Source organism: Vigna umbellata, chromosome 4 (assembly GCF_029865625.1).
Source record: "Vigna umbellata cultivar VRB3 chromosome 4, Vumbellata_1.0, whole genome shotgun sequence".
Taxonomy (NCBI): Eukaryota; Viridiplantae; Streptophyta; class Magnoliopsida; order Fabales; family Fabaceae; genus Vigna; species Vigna umbellata.
In genome coordinates this window covers 34,084,180-34,104,407 of record NC_142168.1, presented here as the reverse complement: position 1 = coordinate 34,104,407, position 20,228 = coordinate 34,084,180, and the positions used below count along the sequence as shown (strand labels likewise).

Here is a 20,228-nt window from a genome sequence, read left to right as displayed (position 1 = left end):
TAAAAACATGATCGATGACATTTTTATAAATAAAGGTTGAATTTTAACATTAGAATTTATATTTTTGACATTATATGGTTAAATTGATGTTGAAATTCTCAATTTTTGACGTCATATTAGGGAAAATTGATGAGACATGTTTGGCGTAAAGGTGAAAATGTACTCACGTATGACGTTGAATGCTCTAGTTTTAAACGTCAAAGAGATATAAGACGTTAGAACATCACTTTGCACACGTTATATGTTAGTGGATTCATTAAAACTTTGAGCGGAAGGGTAAAAATTTATTCACTTTATCTTTGCGCGAAACCTTCTTCTATGCTCAAACTCAAACCCTTTTTGGACAAAGCTTTCGGCAATAAACACATGTAATCTTTCTTTGATTTTACACAAATGCATGTTCAATAGCAAATTTATGTATGATTTTCTTTCATTTTGACCAATTGATTTCATGTACAGGTACTCTTTGGAGCATAAATGCATTCTCCTTTCTCTCTCACCAGCGGCAACACTTTATTCCGAAGGCAAACTCACCTTCAAGAAGGTTAGCTTCGTTTTGGGTTTTTTATGAACTTTTGTTTTTATTTTTGTTTTTTTATGGGCTATCAATTGGTTAAACTTGTTGATATTGTTGAACTTGTTTTTGTTGTTCTTAGGGTAAAACTAAGAATATATTCAAACAAATTCCAAATGACTTGAAAATTTGTTCAAAGTGCCAAAAAAATCATGAGAAACTCCCACAAAAAATTTTAGATCAAAATTCAAAATCTTTTGTGAAATATTTTTGCAAAGTTTAAAAAGCAAAAAATAAATTGACAATAAATAGAAAACAAAATTTTTTTTAAAATATAGAAGAAACAACCGGCTATGCCGGCTGCCACGTGATTGGAAATTTTTTTACCCCAAATTGATATATTATACTACCAAATCGATCAATCAGAGTAAAAGTTATGGTCATTTAAAGAAATGCAACATTTGTTTTAATTTATATTAGTTCATATTTGAAAAGGAGTTCATACAAATTTGTTAGTTTTATGCTTTTTCAAGTTTGATAAAACTCTAAAAATGACTCATTTATAAAAAAAAGGAGAAAGACGTTTGGAAATACATTTTTGGACTTGATTTAAAATTACCATTTTCAACATCAATTAATATCACAAAATTACCATTCTGACATCAATTAACGACTTCTAATACGACGACGGTGTTTTTTTATGTTAAAGGCCGAAAAACAAGGACATCATAGTCCATTTTCTTTACTAGTGTTTGTAAAAGAAATTGTGTTTTTGCTTTTGAAAAAATGTGATTGACTCAACAGCATTCACACAGTAACAAAAGAAATTATTTTCTATTCCAATAAAGTGTAAAATTTGTGACACATATAAAGCAATGCAAAACCAGTTTGAACACAGAAGATGCTGTGAATGGAATCAATTAATATTCACATAAAGCAAGAGCCTAGGTAATAAAAGAAAAAAGATAAATAACCTGAAACCAATTTTATCCTTCAATTTTTGTCTTTCTTTCCAAATATAAAAGACCAAAATATTTGAAAAAATGAATTTTGAATCGATATAAGTGTTATAAAAAAACATTTTTATAAAGAAAAATAGGTTGAAACTACGTTTAAAAGAAAAGTGAGAAGAAGAATTTAGTGTGGCAAGTTGTGGTGGTTTTTTAAAGGCAGCACGAGTAGTGTTCTACTTTTTAAGAAACTTTCTGTAGCATGAAATTGACCAACTTTCAATTAACATGCTTCGGTCACTTCATCACCGCCCTTCTATCTAATACTATAATACAACAAAACCTTCAGCAAATTTCTCCATTAACAAATCATACATCACTAATAAGTGCTTCTTAGATGGTTTTAAATAAGATATTATTTATTTTAAAATCTATCATGATTATAGTTTTAGTTTTAAAAAATGTCTTGAAGAATAAAAAAGATAAAATATTTAAAAATATGAATATTATATTTTATAAAATTAAATTAAATTAAAAATTCATTTCAAAATTAAAAGGTGAAATGATAGAATATGTAAATTTTATACATAACAATTAATAAACAATCATGCTTAGGGTTATTAAATTTGCAAATGGATGATTTGAATCGAATTTGATTAAATAAAAAGTGGAAATGAATTGAATTGTGTGGGGTTTAGATCATAGATTTGGAGATTGATTAGAAAGTGTAGTGATCTTTGATTGGCATGTAAGGTTAGGGTTTGGTTTAGAATAGGATTAGGTTAGGGTTAGGTCTGTGCGGCAAATAGGGATGTGTTAAGATGGCTTAGGCCCACATCGGATTTGTTTCTTTCTGGATTTTCTTTTGTCCACTCAAATCCGCGTAGATAGAAAGCAACTTCTATACCTAGCATAGCTGTGATCACAAATCCAAATATTTCCCTTTATAAAAATATATCTATGTAACTATGATTAATATATTTTTAATATTAAATTTATATTTTGAAGTTAGATGTAGCTTTTTGACGTATAAAGTAAAAATTCAAGATTTTAATGTTGAAATTAAAATAGATGGGTAATTTTTAATATCACACGGTAAGAAAATATTTTGTAAGAAGAGAATCAAACAATTAAATTAAATTATTGTATTGGAAAATTCTCTAAAGAGAAAGCAATCACCATCACATGATAATAAAATTAAGAAAATAATGTACTTTTAAGTTTATAGAGTCAAAGGTAGTTAGTATCTTTGTATTTTCTTATGGATAAAATTGATCTTCAAATTAAGAAAAAATGTAAATTTATTATCTTTAAACATTTGATGGAAACATAATACTTATAATTTTGTAAATTTTATAATAAAAAAACAAAATTATATTTTCAATAAATAAAATCATTTTATTTTTTATCATTATACATTTAAGAAATAATCATGATTTCTAAAATAATTATAATTGAGACATAAATGTATAAAGTCGTTATATAAAAAAAGTGAATTACCTTATTAATCATATAATACTTTTTCTGATATTTTTATAGTATCATCTTTTTTTTATATATTTATCTCATCAATTATTCTTGTCACAATCTCTTTATTGTAATGCCAACTATTTTGTGTTATTTTTTATACTTATATAATGGAGATTTTCCTTTTTAGTCAAATTTACTTATATTTTTTATCTTTTATCGTTTTATTTAAATTTAATTAATTTTTAAATTTAACTGATTTTAAAATTTAATTATTTTTAAAAATAAATAAATAAAAATAAGCTATTGAATAAATAAAAATAATCTATAAAATAAATAAAAACTATTTATAATTAAGTTGTAAAAGTTATTTATATTTATTTTTATAATTATAATTTTATTATAAAAAAAAGTGAAAACACATGCTTGTAGTTGTAAAAAGTGTTTTTATATATATAACTTGTCTTTAAATAAATGAAAAAGATTATTTTTTATATTATCATTCTATTTATTTTAAAAAATGATGATTTCATATAATTATTAACAATGTAACGTGTTTAATTTTAATTTTTAGTGTCTTTCTTTTTCTTTTCAGTCTCTAAATTAAAAGTTGCATCTTCAAATGTTAGAAAACAAAAAACTATCATTATGAGAATGCCCTCATGTGTGATGGTTGATGTGACTTATAATACACACGTTATCAATTATTTGTTTAACAAAAATAGTGAAAAGATATTTCAGTAAAAAAATAAAAGTTTTTAGGACACTATTTTAGTTACACTTAAACATGAACATCATTAACCACGTGAAGTAAAAAAAAATATTTAAGAAAGTAAGAGATATAATAATTTTTAATTTACAAAATCTAAAAATAACCAAATTTAAAATACAAAAAACATATTTAAACTTATACGATTTCTTACTTATTTCAAATAGAAAAGAAACATTTGATAATATGTTATTAAGATTAAACATACTTTTAATTCCTAAATTATTATTCTTTTTCAAACTTTGATCTCTTTTCTTTTATAGAATTAAGGATTTAGTCATCGTGATAAATGTCATTAGTTTTTTATTTATGATATGTGTGTAGTATTTTATTTTTGATGTGGCAAACAGTGTATCATTATTCGTGTATTGTGGTTCTAGATGGATAAGATAATTCAGTGACAAACATTATGTCATGTTCCCAAGGTGATAAAGTTGACAAGACACGTGTATTATGTCTTTAGATCGACAAGATATTCGAAAAGCACAATGAGAAGTCTAAATAATTGAACAAGGTGAATGGATAGCTTGTTTCGAAGTTCTGATAACCCCAGTTAGGTGCATAGATAGCTCGACGGAAAGTTTAGATAACTCGATAAGGTGTATCGAGAACTTAGATAACTCGATGGACATTCCAGATAGCTTGGATAACACTTTATTGAGCTTTTTAAACTTTTGACCGAGCTATCTGAGTTCTTTATACACCTTATTGAACTATCATAATGTCTTACTAAGTTACATGAGTTCTTCCTGCACCTTATTGCGTTATTTGAACTTTTCATCGAATTTTCTCAATGTTTTGCATACTTGAACAAACAATAAAGTGTCTTTAATCTTATCAACTGAGGACGTGATACATCGTTTGTCATCAAACTATCTTGTCAACCTAAGACACAATACACATGTCTTAAACGAATTGGGGAGGTGATACATCCTTTGCTACATAAAATAAAACTAAAAGCATTGATCATGAAAGTCTAAATCGGTAACATTCTAAAAAGGAGAAAAAATAAAATAAAATAAAGTTTGAAAGAAGAAAAAAAAATATGATAGTTTAAGGAGAAGAGATATTTGACTTTGTCTTATTATAAAGAACTCAATTTTTTACTCAAAAAGATTTGTAAAAAGAAAAAGTTTTACACATATTTTCATATTAGTGTGTTTTCTTTTTTCATAAACTATTATTTACAAATGATAGAAGGGGGAAGGTTCTCGTCTATAAACTATATAAAAAAATATTTATTTATAGCATGAATTACTCAAAGATTTCTTAAATAAACAGCAATGAAATTCATACGATACAATTCAAAGAGTCGTCTCTTTTGTATCAATGGTCACCATAGTTAAGAACTCAGCAGCACATTCCAAAATCACTCACTTAAATTAATGACAGAAAACTTATGATTATCATTCCCAATAATTCCAACAACGTGAGTCATCTCATTTCATTCATTTGTGTATGGAAATCTTGAAGACAGTAAAGTCCCACTGAACAGAAACATATCAGAAACACCAAACTCGATTTCAATACGATCATCAATTCGATTTTGGTCAACTTTATGCAATTTGCACACCACCGTTCATATCATCATACAGTATAGTATTTTCTATACTTTAATAACATGGCACAAGTATTGGTCACGTGTACCAGGTGGACCAACCAGAACACAACATTTCAGATAGTTAACTTTGAAAAAGACAAAAGCAACAGAGAATCCGATGCTAACGGTTGATTTCTGTTGGATATTCTCCAACTTCAACGTTAACCAGCTACACTCTTTTCTCCTTCACGGTTTCATAACCATCATAATCTTTATATATATATATGTATCATTGAAGATCTAACATGGAATCTTAAAGAAACGCAGAGTTATTGCCTCTGCCTCTTGGAACTCTAAACTGACACACACACTTAATAGTATTATAGTGAAAGATAGCCAAGAAAGAAAGCTAACCCCTTTTTTCATTGGACTCAATAGGTACTTGTTTCTTTTTTATTCCTTATCATTTCTTCTCCTTGGAAACCGAAAATCTCATCCATTTTTCTGAAGGGTCTTTTTGTGTTGCAAAAGGGTTTGCAGAGATCAATCTTTTGTGTAATATGTCTTTTTTGCGTTGTGTGTGGTGGGTGGAATAGAGATGGAAATTGAAGTCTGTTTCTGGTTTTGGTTGCAGTAAGCCAACACAGATGCCGTTGAATATATTTCATGACAGAGATGGATTGCCAAGGATTATATTGACTGAGCCAAAAGGTTCATCAGCTGAGGTTGGTTTCATCTTTTGTGTTTCTGTTGTAGCTATCATCTAAAGGGTCTATTTTGATGCCAACATCTTTGATTTTTTTAGTACAGATTCTTGTTTAGGCAATGCTACGATCCTTGTCAGTTGAGTAAATTGTAAAATGATATTCCACACTGATGGAACAATATCAATATAGTTTTAAAATAAATCAGCCATGGTTTGAAAATATTGATCTTATATGGAAGTGGTAATTTCACTTAACATTTCATAACTGTTTGAAGTATATTATTTCAGGTGCTTCTGTATGGAGGGCAGATTGTTTCATGGAAGAATCACAGGAAGGAAGAACTTCTGTTTATGAGCAGTAAGGTAATAGTATTATATATTTATTCATGTTTCTCTATTTTATTGTCAGCCTTGAATCTTGTTTGAAGATCAAGTTTCTTATTAATTCTCATTACTGTCTTTTGCTGAATTTTACATGAAATTTCTCACAAGAAAATAAGGATGTGAGAATGAGTTTCATGCAGTCTTTTGAATGGTGTTATGCATTGTTAAAGCCGTTTATGGTGATTTTTTTACTGAACAGGCTAACTGGAAACAGCATAAAGCAATCAGGGGAGGAATATCAGCTTGCTTTGCAAGGGTTAGTCTCAAAAGCAATCAATGGTGAAAACATATTTGGTTTTTGTAGCTGAACTCCAACATTTTCAATGCTATTTCTGTTTCAGTTTGGTGATATTGGTTCACTTGAACAACATGGATTTGCAAGAAACAGGATGTGGTCATTGGATAGGGATCCTTCACCTCTTCCTCCTCCCTTAGACAATCACTCATCTGTGGATCTAATATTGAAGTCAACAAAAGTTGATTTAAAGACACCCCACAGGTACATATATATGTATGGATTCAATCAAACTGTGTTTGTACTCTTAAAAAAGGAAGTACTGCTGAATGGAACCAGCAAAAATGTCTAACTTGTGTGGCTGCTTCTGCAGTTTTGAGTTCAGGCTTCGCATCTCTCTCAGTGCTGACAAGCTAATTCTGATTCCACGAGTTAGAAACACAGATAACAAAGCCTTTTCTTTCTCCTTTGCACTACGCAACTATTTATCTGGATCAGATATTAGGTGTGCATCTTACATGTAGATTAAATGCTGCTTGCTTTGTTCTAATATGGTGCCAAGATAGATTGTTCCAATTCATCATATCTTGCTTAACTATGACTCTAAGAGAGATTGAATGAATTTGCAGTGAAGTGCGTATTGAGGGATTGGAGACACTTGATTACTTTGACAATCTGATGAAGAGATCACGGTTCACAGAACAGGCAGATGCACTTACATTTGATGGTGAGGTATAATTTCATCTTCTACTCATAAGTTTTCTCATTTTTGGAAAATTTGTAATAGATACCTAATCATGTTTTCTTTAAGAGGTCTCTAAGAACAAGTGTGGTTATCTTTGTAGATTGATAGAGTGTACTTGCACAGTCCAAATAAAATTGCCATCATAGACCATGAGAAGAAAAGAACTTTTGTACTCCAGAAGAAAGGAATGCCAGATGCAGGTAAACTTTTGCATGGCATTGTATGTATCTATTTAGCATTCACATTTACATTTGATACAAATAAGTCAGTATTTCTGATCTGTTGTGATTATGAGAGTGCAGTGGTGTGGAATCCCTGGGCTAAGAAGGCCAAGGCAAACCCTGATTTGGGAGATGATGATTACAAGATCATGATATGTGTGAGTTCTGCAGCTATTGAAACCCCTCTTTTCTTGAAGCCCTCAGAAGAGTGGATGGGATATCAGGAACTCTCTACTGTTTCATCAAGCTACTGCAGTGGACAATTGGATCCTCGCAAGGTTCTTTATGGCTTTCATTGACTTTGTCGATGCACTCATCATGGAGATTATCTTGAGCATTGACAAGACTGAAAAGAAATAACTTTTTGAAAAAGGCCATTACCATGCCCAGAGTTCACGATCAACCTTCCTGGCTTTCTCGGCCATCACTGAACTTTATGAAAAAGGAAGATGGAACTTTTCGTTTGGAGAATCTATAAATTTTAATGCCCTGTGATTATGAACATATTGTTGTATTGTATTACTTCATCTCTCCATGTATACACTGATAAGATCTAGTAGTTCGGAGGCAAACGTATTCTAAAATATGATGGAATTGCTGATATATTGTCAACAAGCTTTCAGCGTAAAAATGGACTGCAATCGCACAGAAAAACAGTTAATTTTTAGGGTTTGGAAGTTGCTATAAAAGAATTATGATATCCCAGTTGAGTTTTTTTTTTGCTTGGACCTATTTCTTGGGGATTTTCTTGGGAAACATTCTACAGAAGTTATATAATTTTAGAAAATAATTTTGGCGTACATTGTACCTTCTAAGAACATACAAACTGTACAACAGAATCCTCATCTAAATATATTAGAATAATACAAATATTGTCCTCCAAATTATTTCTCACAAATTGAATACGTTTACACTGTAAAAGACTGTAAAAGAGAGTAAAGAAAATGAAGAGACAATTTAATCACCCCTGAATATCGCAAAATAAACCAGCAAGAAACAGGTCCTCGACGAATCATAATTTAAAATCCAACTATGGAATATAAAATGTATTCAACGTATTTTGAGTTAGACTGTACAATTCAACATAAAATGTATGAACTGAGGCAGAGATAAAAACGTATTATTCATCGTCTTCCTCATCTTCATCGCCAGCAGCCCCTGCTTCATCTCCAATGCCTTCAAGTAGTTTGTCAACATCCTCACCCAACTCCAACAATCTTGCACTAAGTTTGTCTACCTTGCTTTGTTCTTGCCCGAGGCATACAAGCAGATCATTCAGTTCAGCCTCGCTTTCCTTCTGAGCTTCTTCCCTAGCCTCAGATTTTATTGCTTCCACATCTGGGAATGTTGAGTGCCCTTCTCTCTTCAGTGCTTTCACCTCATTCTCCAATTGCAAGTTAGCCTGCTCAAGACTATTGTAGGCATCGGACAGACTCCTTAGATCGGCTTCTGTCTTTCCCGCTAAATTCCGATACATTATTGCCTCTGATTCAACTTTGGCCCTTTCTTCCTTGAGCTTCTCCAATCTTTGAGATGCTTCTTGGAGATCTCTACGGAGTGTCTCTATTTGGATTCTGTCTGAGCCCCCACTCCCCTTTTGCTCAGGCTGCAAAGTACTGCCTGTCTTAGCCAGGTCCTCAGCCAGAGTAGCATTTCGAAGTACAAGATCCTGAGATGATGACATAAAAAACTAATCACCAATCAGATACATATAGAGGCAAGTGCTTTGCCTCCTGCATCCTACATACTTCCGATTGTAATGAGATCTCACTCTTATTCAACACAGGAACATGTCAAAGTAATCATTATTAACACACCAAACAAGCTGGAAAAATTCAAAGATGTAAGCTGGCTCCAGTATATAGTAGTAAACACATAACAAGAATGTTCTTGGTATTATTATCATGTGCATACCATTTAAAACTAATTCCAGAATCTCATTTTAGCAAATGGAATATGAAGGTATATTTTAGTACATTCAACCTGCACCTTCCTAATTGAAGTCAGGTAGCGTACCTTAAAAAAACAGATTCATGACTCACCTGTATCTCAGAGCACTGTTTCTCAACAAAAGACTTCATCCGCTTTATGTACTCAGCATCACTTTCATCGCTTCTCTGCTCTAATTCTGCTGGCACTACTGCCACCTTCATTTTTGGACGACTAAAAACCTCCACAATCTGTTCTCTAATATCTGCCTCTAAACTTTTGACAAGGTTCACAAAGTTGGAATCCAAGATTGAAGAGAGAATTGGATGGTCCAGATTTTTCTTTTCTGACAAATCATTGTCATCTACATCTTCAATATCCACCATGCTAGATGTTGAAGATCTAGTAAATGATTGGTAGGTCAGGGATGACTTCACACTGACAAAAATTGAACTTTTCTGCATCTCGTCAAATTTTAAAAAGTATGAACTGAGCCCAATTTTCTGACTTATTGCATCAACAATGGCAAATGCATCTTTTCCACTGTCAGTGGATTTGTTATATATCACGCATTCACCCAGGACTACAGCTGCAAAACCCCTTATACACACTGTTTCAGACAAATTTGATACCAGCTCAAGAAGATAAGTAAGGTGGGGGCGTGCATCTAGGAAGCATTGCACTGCACTGGGGCAATCTGCTAGCCAGGTAATCAGTAATTTCAAGATAATGGCCTGAACATAAGAATTTTCTGATGTACTAAACTTTCCAACTTGAGATTTCATAGAAGAAGCAATAGCCAAATATTTCACCATTCGATGCATTAGCGGCTCTAGAGCTCCTAAAGATTGCATGGGTGCTGCCTCAATTTCAATTTGTAAAACCTGCAACTTCTCTTGTAAGATTTCTCAAAACATTTTTTTTAAATCTCACTTCATACATACACAAATCTAGAAAAACCAACATCTAGAACAAACAAACGTTCCAGGTAGCCCATGCCACAAACTTCTGAATAACAAATCGTACTTGCATAAAAAGCATTTACAAGTTGAATGTATGCATTCCACAATCTACCTATTGCTATATGCTAAAGAATGAAACACGTTAATTTCTCAATTTTGAATAAGCTATTGCATGTCAAATAGATTATCAACTTTGAACACTTACAGTTTAGTTTATTAGTACAATTCCTTTTACTCTTTAGTCATCTAATCTTGTTAAAGGGTCTAATGATAACTTCTCTCTTCAAATTTAATCCTGAATACAGAACAATTTATCAACTTCAATATTTAAAGAGGTGGAGGCAAGAAAAGGATCTGTGACTTGGATAATTTTCTCCTCTCTTTTCAATGAGTAAAAGCAAACTTTTGGGGGTTTGAGGAACTTAAATTTAAAGGGTAACCGAAAGATAAGTGAGTGTACCACAGCTGATGTACTACACACACTCATACACATACACGCACATACATATATATATATATATATATATATATATATATGAAAGATGAGAACAAATACGCTACAAGAAAAAGGCTACAGCCTGTGACTATAAAAGATGAGAACTAAGTACGATACAAGAAAAAGGCTACAGCCTGTGACTTTAACAGTAAACTAGATATATTTATTTATGAAAGATGAGAACAAGTACGATACAAGAAAAAGGCTACAGCCTATGACTCTAAAACTAGATACATTCAAAAAGGGAACCTCTATAAAAGCTACACAACAAATAATAAACAATTATTTAACGTTGGAGCATATAAATTGTATTCATCAAGCTTGGAACATATAAATTGAATTATAGGCCCTTTTAAAGAGTTAGAATGTCAGCATGTTGATCATTAGAGCTAATAAATTCAGTTCTATGTTCCTTGGACAACAACTTCTCCCTAATAAAATGGCATTCGATCTCTATGTTTGGTTCACTCATGAAATACTGAATCAAGGCAATATGAAGCACAGTTTGATTATCACAGTACAATTTGGTCTGCTTAATTTCACAAAATTTCAACACTCTTCAAGGAGCTGTTTAGTCCACACAATTTCACAAGGGGTCAAGGTCATAGATCTAAGTTTAGCTTCCACACTAGAACGGACAGCAACACTTTGTTTCTTGCTCTTCCAAGGCATAATGTTCCCTCAAATGAATAGACAATATCCTATCAATGGGGCAATCTACCCAATTTGCATCACAATACCCAAGCATTAGAGTATCTCCATTGTCATCATACAACAATCCCTTTCCAAGAGCCTTTTTGACATATTTGAAAATGTGAAGCACAATTCAATGGACAATGTCGTATGGTGGATCTACTATCAATTTTATTCTTTATGATGACTTTTTCAGCTATATAACTCATTATTTATGCATAAAGATTAAACCCGGATGGACTGAAAGTCTTCAACTCTGCCATAACAAGCAGCAAAATATAGCACAAAATACATTAAGTGGGAAATATTGCCATACCTTTTCCTTGCATTGGAGATGGTCCTTCAATATATGAGATAAAACACTAGCAGCTCGGCAAGAAATCTACATTTTTAATACAATGTCAGATAATTATCATGGTAAAATGTCACAAAAACTTCCTTCCATGGTACAAATAAAAAGCCATAGCTTATTAGAATTTCCACCCCATGGAATTAGCACGCAAGCAAAATATAATTTGAAATAGACACATTTCAAATAGGTAGTCACATAAATATCACATACCTCAAGATCACCATTTTCACCCAAAGTAAGACCGTGTAATAGCATGCTGAAAAGGAACAGTCAACAATCTTTAAGTTGAAGATAGCACATTATCAAAAGGCAAGGGAGTCATTAACGCACCACCAATAAAACAAACCTGCCAAAAGACATACTGACATCGTCCTCAAGGAATGCATGGTTCATTGAATATGGCTGTGGAATTAATGTAGATGCCAGCATTGATTGACCATCCGCATTTTTCTATTTTAGATATGATTAATCAAGGGAGGAGTAGAAACCATAAGTATGTAGTGAAAAGCATAAACACACATCAGTCAAAATTTATTAACTGGGGTGTGGTGACGAGGAATTTTGTATGCCATAAATCAATAAAGAAATATGCACAACCAACCTCACAAAAGCTTTTTAAAATATAATCAGCAGCTATGAATTCTTGCATGTTAGAAGTTCTCAAAAGGATTCTAAGTATAGAGTTCAGAGCAGGTTCAACTTGGGGCTCTTCTCCAAGAACTTTGCCAGCAAGAAGATCACGATTCTTTGAATCTCCAACAATCAAATCACCAATGCATTGCATTGCCTGACAAAGATAGCACTATAAAACCAAACATCCTTTGTACTTCTTCGAACAGAAAAAATTCTCACAAACTAAGAATTTCAAGAACAAAAAAAAAATAGCAATGCCACAATTAAAATGGAAATGGAACAACTACTCAAACAAAAAAGAAAATGTTCTTTTAACTATATGTGAATCAAAAGTGAGGTGGATGCATCATGCATGGACCGATTAGTAACAATCCGCTACAAGTTCAATTGATTCCTTGACAACAAGACTAGCTTTTTACTTAATTTTACAAATGTCTATTGAACAACAACTTCTATGCCAAATACAAGCATAATATCACTTTCTCATAACTTATAACATCTAATCGATATACAACCACATCTAAATGTCACAAGTAATGTAAGGAATGAAAGATAATGAAAGCATGAAGGGAAATTCCAGTTTGTGTTTGTGTATTATTTACCACAGCTTTTTTATGTTCGAAATAAATACATCAAAGCATTGTATGTGAGAAAGGCAAGTTATCTTACCGCACAGCGAATAGCAACAGGTACCCATTGGCTTTCAACACCTAATATTAACAAATGTTCCAATACTTTTTTCTACAACAAATCAACAAAAACTGCAGAATAAGATCGCCAGATTGCTATTTTATATGCAAGCATCACAAGACTAAGTTCACGACAAACCTGAACCAGAGTAGTTTTATTTGCCTGTTTATTCATATCTTTCCCAGGATCAGACTCAGAACCTCCCTTTAGTAACAATTTAATGGTTTCTAATGCACTTAGCAGATTGATTGTCTACTGGCATGGTATTTATAAGAAAGAGTTAGCTATAAGGGTTCACCAACAGCATGAACTAAAGTGAAAAATTGAAAGAATCTAACCTTTTGTTGATTAAAAGTGAAACTACTTCCTCTCAGCTTCAAAATCAAAACCAACGAGTCAAGTCCTACAGTCTCTCTTAGTAGCACCTGAACCATACATAATTGAAATTAGAACCAGGTTTAGCACTGGATAAACACAGTAGAACGAACAAACCTGATTAGATGCATTGCTACGTAGCAAATTGTTCAACAATTCAAGACAATCCTGCAAAGAAACCTTAGAATAAATATCTACACCAAAAGCAATATAAAGCTTAACCATGCTCAAAATATATTACATGAATAAGAACAATATTTAGATAAAAAAAATATTTGGTCAAAACTGCAAGGGAATTTCAGTGCCTTGTACAAACAACACAAGATGACAAATAATACAATTTTGACTACATTTTGGTTTTGCCTCTTTTGTTTATTTCATGTTTTAATTTACCATATCTAAATCTGAAAATGTAATCAAGTGATGGAAACCAAAAACAGTCCATAAAAATTATTATTGGTTGTGGCCTTTAAACACTATTGTTGAAAATCCCACATTGACTAGATATATAGCAAAACTGTAGTTTGTAAGTGTATGCAAATTTCATTTTACAAACTAATTTTGTAAGATTAAGTTTAAATTAAAATTCAATTTCTAAGATGGTATCAAAGTTTATCAAAACAAGATTTGTTCAGTCTATCGTGTCACCTGTTATCAAATCGCTATGGGATCACCTACAAATATCTAATGCTGGAGATGTTCAATCCTGGGATTAAGAGAGTGTGTTAGGATCTCACATAGCTTTGTGAGATTTAGTTAGGATTATAGTCCACCTTCTAAGAACTATTGACTCAATTTTAGAAGCAGGAGCATGTATACTCACTTGCCTTTTATATTTATGTAAAAAAGGATTTTACCAAAAGAAAAAAAAAATACAAGTGCATGTTCAATAATCATACAGCAAGTGAAATAAAGTACCATCAAATTAATCATTTATCACCTGTACTACAACCCCACCATCTGAATTCCCCTCCTCTTTTATGATACCAAAAATCTTCTCAAATGCACCTTCAAAGACGAGAATCTTTTGAATCTCCTATAATCATTAAATTTATTTAGATGACACACATCAACTATTCAATAAGAAACAAGTTTTAAAAGGAAAAAAATTTGAAATGGGTAAAAGGTTACCTCAGCTTCGCGGGTCAGATGAGTGAGAAGCAATAATGCCTCGTTCCTTATTACCTGGAAGGTAAACCTTGATCATTTTCCCAGTATAAACAATAGTCCCAAGCATCAATATGCTCAAACAGAATTAGTATTTATCGGGCTTTCTCTTAAAAGAAAAGAGTGGCGAACAAAACTTATCAGATGATTTCCAACTGTACATATTGAGAATTTAAGCGAACAGATTGCACCATCAATTAATTATCAGTGAATTTGTTAAACAAACATATTTAGTGCAGACTTATGACAAAAAAACAACAATTAAGTCAGAAAAGGTTACTAAAATTATTAGAACTTTAAGTCTTGTACCTCACGATCCATAAGCATGTCCATTAGTCGAGTTATACCTCGAGGGATGGTCAATATCGCTTCCTGTAACCTGAAGAGGAAGCCAGCAAGGATGCAGTGAGCTAGATGACTTTTCAATTCTTTGAAATTAAACTAAAATGGAAGCTACAAAGCCAATACCTCTGTGGAGAATTGGTGAGAAGGGCAGTCAAAATTTGCAGAGTGTAATACCGTACATAGAAATCATCTTCTTCCTATCAAGGTACACCCAAAAGCAAAAATAACTAAGAAAACATTTCAATTTATATACATGCGTCCAGATATCAAGGAAACTTTCAGTGATATATCTGAGAATACATCCCTTGATTCTAGAAAAGAAATCCTTACCAACAAACTTAAGAGAAGAGAGATACAGTCTGCTTCTCTAGAAAGCAAATCAGTGTTCATCAAAGCTGGCTGAACTTCATTACTTGATCCTTTTGCATGATTAATAGGCGTCAATGCACTAACAAGAGTTTCCAGGGCACCACGAACCTGTTGGAATACACTTTCCAATTAACACATTGTTGGGACTTGATATATTAAAGCAAATGGTACAAATCTAAAGGGAAAAAATCGCTCAAAAATTGAAGGACTGAGAGAAACAAGGGACAGTAGCAAGAGTAACAGTCTTGATTCAATAACCAGAATTAAGAACCTTCACAATCTAACTAAACTGTATCCATCATTAATGAGATTGGCACAGCCAGTACATGATACCACAACAGAGTAAGTTTACTATCTGAGCACTGCATCAGCTATATATATATATATATATTCAATTATGAAAAAATCCTAGAAAAAAGCAATAAATGCTAAAGCTCAAGAGAACATCATAGAACCCTTGTGTGTGGTTGACTAGAATAAATTTCAGAACATTGATTCATAGAAGTTTCCACAATTCAGCTGAGTGAAGAAATTCTACAACACAAAAGTATGAGCTAGGAAGTTCCTCTACATATGACAGATGAATTTAACATTTGATCATAATTCAAAATTGGTACATAAAAACATAGTCCTAAAGTAAAGACTTGAGAGTTTAATAATTGAACTGTTGAATAACAAGATCACACTTTCACTTTTATAGTTCTTTTCTTTTCTTTTTCCATATTGTCTTCCTTACAAAAGTGAACTTCATGATCCGGATCCTTTAGTGCCAAAAAGAAACAACGAAAAACAATAGGCAGTAGACATGATAAGGAAGAAGTTGTGTCACCATCTCAACATCATCACGCTCTTCCTTTAAGACACTTAGCATTATAGGAAAGCCTGCAAATATATCAAACCTATTAAACCAGAGGAGAGGGTGAAAAACCTAAAAACTGGTTGAGATATAGGACGTACCCATTGCCCCAAATGCTAACTGGAAAGCTTCATTTTCTAAGACAACACCCTGAAGCTCGGCAATAGCATTTCTTCTGTCGTCTGGTAATTTACCATTGCTTATCCGGTCAAGCAAGCGCTCAACATATCTATTCAAATAGAACAAAGAAAATGTATGACACTAAGTATAAGGCACTCCTAATAATAGTAAGATCAAAAACAAGTTAAAATGATATTCCACACTATGATAATTGAAAACTATTAAATGAATTAAAGAAACAAAGTTTGTTATTTTAAATAGTCAGAAATGATATACTTAACCTAAAGAAAACTAAAAGGAAGGCAGCATATACAAGTCAACTAGCAAAGAACTTAATTTCAACAAACAATGATGTCGATCATCCAGCAACCATCAGCAAGAATCAATGATTTCTATCTGAAAAAACGTCTATAACCCATAATAATAATAATCAGTTAAACAACTACATTCATCAAAAAATATATTTTTTTATGAAAAAGGTGAATATTCTTCAGGACCCCTTACTCAGCAGAAGTCAGTTACTAGTAGGCACAGCAACCGATCAATCAAAAGAACATGATGAATGCAGAAAATCCCCAATTACATTTGTTCAAGAACGCCACATGAAACAAACATGCACAGCTGTGCATAACACAGCAAAACAGTTTGTAGAACATTTACAGAAAAAAAAATTAAAAAAAAAAATACCTATCTTCGTTTGAAGAATTCTCGTTCCCAACAAGAAGCCCAACAACCCCCTGCACAATAATTACCAAATTCATTAATGTCTAAACAGAGATAAATCACCATGAGCTCGGGTTGCACGCTGTCGTTATATCGAACTACAAAATTTGTAAGTTCAAAAGACTATCAAGATCAAATCATACCTTATAACCAGACATTAAATCCATCCTCATAGATCACAGAATGTCGCAGAATCCTTGAAGCAAAAACAAATTTAAAAAGCAACAAACCTAATTCAATTCACAGTGATCACAATAAAAACAATTGCATTATTGAGAACCCTAAAAGTAATAGTGAGAGAAGAAATGTACCCAAGCTAAGAATTGGTGATTTGTTTTGACGCAATTCAACTTCAAAGACACATTACACACGAGGATGCAGATTTCGTATTTTGTATTTTTATATTTTTGTCTATTTTTGATTTAGATTTCATTATGGGCCGTTTCTGGAAAATAAATGCACAGGCTTGCTCTAAAATGAAAGATGGGAAATTTCTTTCTACACCACCATAACTTCATTCCCATGTTTGTGTTAGTGATTAGTGGGAAGAGCTAGTCATGTGTAGTTTGCCAAAAAAAATATTAAATATATGTGTAGTTTGTTCTACCACATAAATATGTATACTTGTGGACAAGCATTAACAAAATATCCATTTCATCCTCAAGTATTAAAAAATCTTGTTCCTTTATATTAAAAATGTATCAATTTATATATTTGACTAACGAAATGTTTATAAATTATTTGTATAGTTTAAGGTTTAATTATATTCTTAGACTTATTTATTTATTTATTTTGACCTCATTATTAATAACAAGTAAAAACACATACACATCTATCTGCATATGTATCCACCTTTTATAATAATTATTAAAATAAAAAATATTATTAGATTTTAAAAATATATTTATAAGAAATAATTAAAAATATATAATTTTTATAATTTTTTATAAGAAATTAGTTGAATTTAAAAAATATATTTATAAATGTAATGATTTAGAAAATAACTAAAGTATAAAAGTGGAATGGAGATAGAAAATATAGAAAAGTTAATTTTTAAATATATCTTTTAAAGAATTTAAATAAAAGAAAGGCTAGCGAGCTAGGTAACCGAGACTGTGGATTGAAAATTTTAACTCAACTCACATTTTTTTCTTGACGAGTTGATGGGTTAGTTTATTAAGTCTAATACGTTTTGATCTAGTGATGATGGTTGTAATTGTAAGTTTCGTCAATGTTTCCCTTCTCCTTCTTCCACAATTATGAGGGTTCTCTTTCTTTGTGATTCAACACATGTGACTTAAATTTGATCAAAGTGAATCTTTATTGGTCTATGATGATGATGATATGTTTAGAATTCTAATTGGAACTTTTATTTTATAATTAAATATTCATGTGAGAAATAAAGTTATAAGAAGTAGTTGTGAGATAGGGATTTGTTTAACCAAGGTAAGATAAACTAGTGTTGTTTATTGTTCTTTATACTTATTGATAGATTATATGATTATACTTTATGTGAATGCTCGAGGAATTAAGTGAAATTGTTTCTTGGTTTGAATATGTGAAACTCTATGATTGAATTGCATGTGTGTGTTTAAGTGTTGTTTGAAATTGTGAATGGTTGCGAATGAGCACTTGAGTTTAAGCCATTGACTTATAATGATGTATTTCTACATTGAATCAATACCAAGTAAAAGCGACCATTTGAGCCAAATGTGCAAGCTAAAGTGTCATTCCTTGTTGATTTCTAATATGGCGTTAGACATTGGGAGTCTACCAACAGATGCCATTCTGAAAAGCCAGGTTAGTGAGCTCCAATGGCTATAGTGTTGGACATCACTCTGAGACTGTCGAGCGCTCACTTGACAGTGAGCTCTAGTGATTGAGAGCATTGGACACCACTTTAAGGATGTTAGGCACTCACTTAACAATGAACTCTAGGGATGATTAGGGTTGGACACTGATTAAGTTTCATTGAGCACTATTTTGAAATTTAAATTTCAGAAAGCTTCAGGACTTGAGGTGTTGGGCAGTGGCTTCACCTCTAGGCGTTGATGATCTCCCTTAGGCAAAAATATCAAATTGTTAGGTGCTAGTTTGATATTTTTTTTCCGAGAAGCTCTCTACCTGATTAGCGTTGGATGCCCTTTATGTCTGTTGGGCAGTGTGTGTTGGAATGTTTAGTTATTTAAGGTGCAATATTGTGAAAATGAAGATGACATTGTTATACATGAATGATGTGTAATATGATGATAAAAGAAAATGTATGGTTTAAAGGTGACTAAAATTGTATACCTATTAATATGGTGTTCTAAAGGAGAAATGTTATATTGGTTAATATAGTGTTATGCATTGAATAGGGATCTATATTGTATATTGTGAAGTTATCCTAGCTCTACTAGACTCAAAGTCATATAAAGAATGAATTTTGGATGGTGAAATTTGAGGAAGGTTCTATACGACGATTTGGGACGAATGACTCCTTTTTGTAAAGTCCATTAAAATTATCCATTTTAATAAATAGTAGTATTTTCTTGTAGTAATAAATTTCTTTATGAATGGAAAATATAACTAATAAGCTTATATAAAAAAATAAAATGTGATAAGTTAAACAAAAATTTATAGTAACTCAAATGGTAAACACCTCCTAACACTAGGGACATGGGTTCAAACCTACTAAATTACATTTCTCCAAAAATATATTTTTATAAATTACATTTCTCCAAAAATATATTTTTATAAAATAAATAAATAAATTATATATATATATATGGAAGTTTTCCGGGAACAACTCGATAGGTTTTTAACTTAAATCATAGAGTATTGTTAATTTATTTTGTGATATATTCATTTTGTATGATCTTTAGTATGTAGTATTTTGGAGGTGTATTTGTAAGAAGAAGTAGAGTCATCACAAGTGCGTAACCTCTTGTGACCGCTCATCAACATATCATCCGGACGAGTGTCTATTGGGTATTGTGGTATGGTGG

General features: G+C 31.8%; 2 protein-coding genes across 3 annotated transcripts; one reads left to right on the top strand and one right to left on the bottom strand.

Moving 5' to 3' along the window:
- The first annotated feature begins 5,455 nt into the window (after positions 1-5,455).
- Positions 5,456-8,259, top strand: LOC124841867 (putative glucose-6-phosphate 1-epimerase). 2 transcript variants are annotated; one of them, XM_047318239.2, is made up of 9 exons: positions 5,456-5,678; positions 5,875-5,965; positions 6,235-6,309; positions 6,530-6,586; positions 6,672-6,829; positions 6,939-7,070; positions 7,195-7,297; positions 7,411-7,510; positions 7,613-8,259. In XM_047318239.2, the coding sequence occupies exons 2-9, from the start codon at positions 5,888-5,890 to the stop codon at positions 7,828-7,830; spliced, it is 921 nt and encodes a 306-aa protein (XP_047174195.1). In that variant the 5' UTR covers positions 5,456-5,678; positions 5,875-5,887; the 3' UTR covers positions 7,831-8,259. The 2 variants fall into 2 exon arrangements, with proteins under 2 accessions (XP_047174195.1, XP_047174196.1); XM_047318240.2 differs by lacking the exon at positions 5,456-5,678 and adding an exon at positions 5,772-5,795.
- A 208-nt stretch (positions 8,260-8,467) lies between these two features.
- GC6 (golgin Putative 6) lies at positions 8,468-17,646 on the bottom strand. The gene is made up of 20 exons (XM_047318238.2): positions 17,553-17,646; positions 17,385-17,437; positions 17,206-17,255; positions 16,500-16,627; positions 16,372-16,424; positions 15,504-15,650; positions 15,297-15,370; positions 15,138-15,207; positions 14,793-14,846; positions 14,602-14,697; positions 13,779-13,829; positions 13,625-13,711; positions 13,425-13,538; positions 13,266-13,337; positions 12,565-12,750; positions 12,310-12,413; positions 12,174-12,219; positions 11,928-11,993; positions 9,574-10,344; positions 8,468-9,200 (listed from the first exon to the last, which is right to left on the bottom strand). The coding sequence occupies exons 2-20, from the start codon at positions 17,412-17,414 to the stop codon at positions 8,652-8,654; spliced, it is 2,748 nt and encodes a 915-aa protein (XP_047174194.2). The 5' UTR covers positions 17,415-17,437; positions 17,553-17,646; the 3' UTR covers positions 8,468-8,651.
- Positions 17,647-20,228: the final 2,582 nt, after the last annotated feature.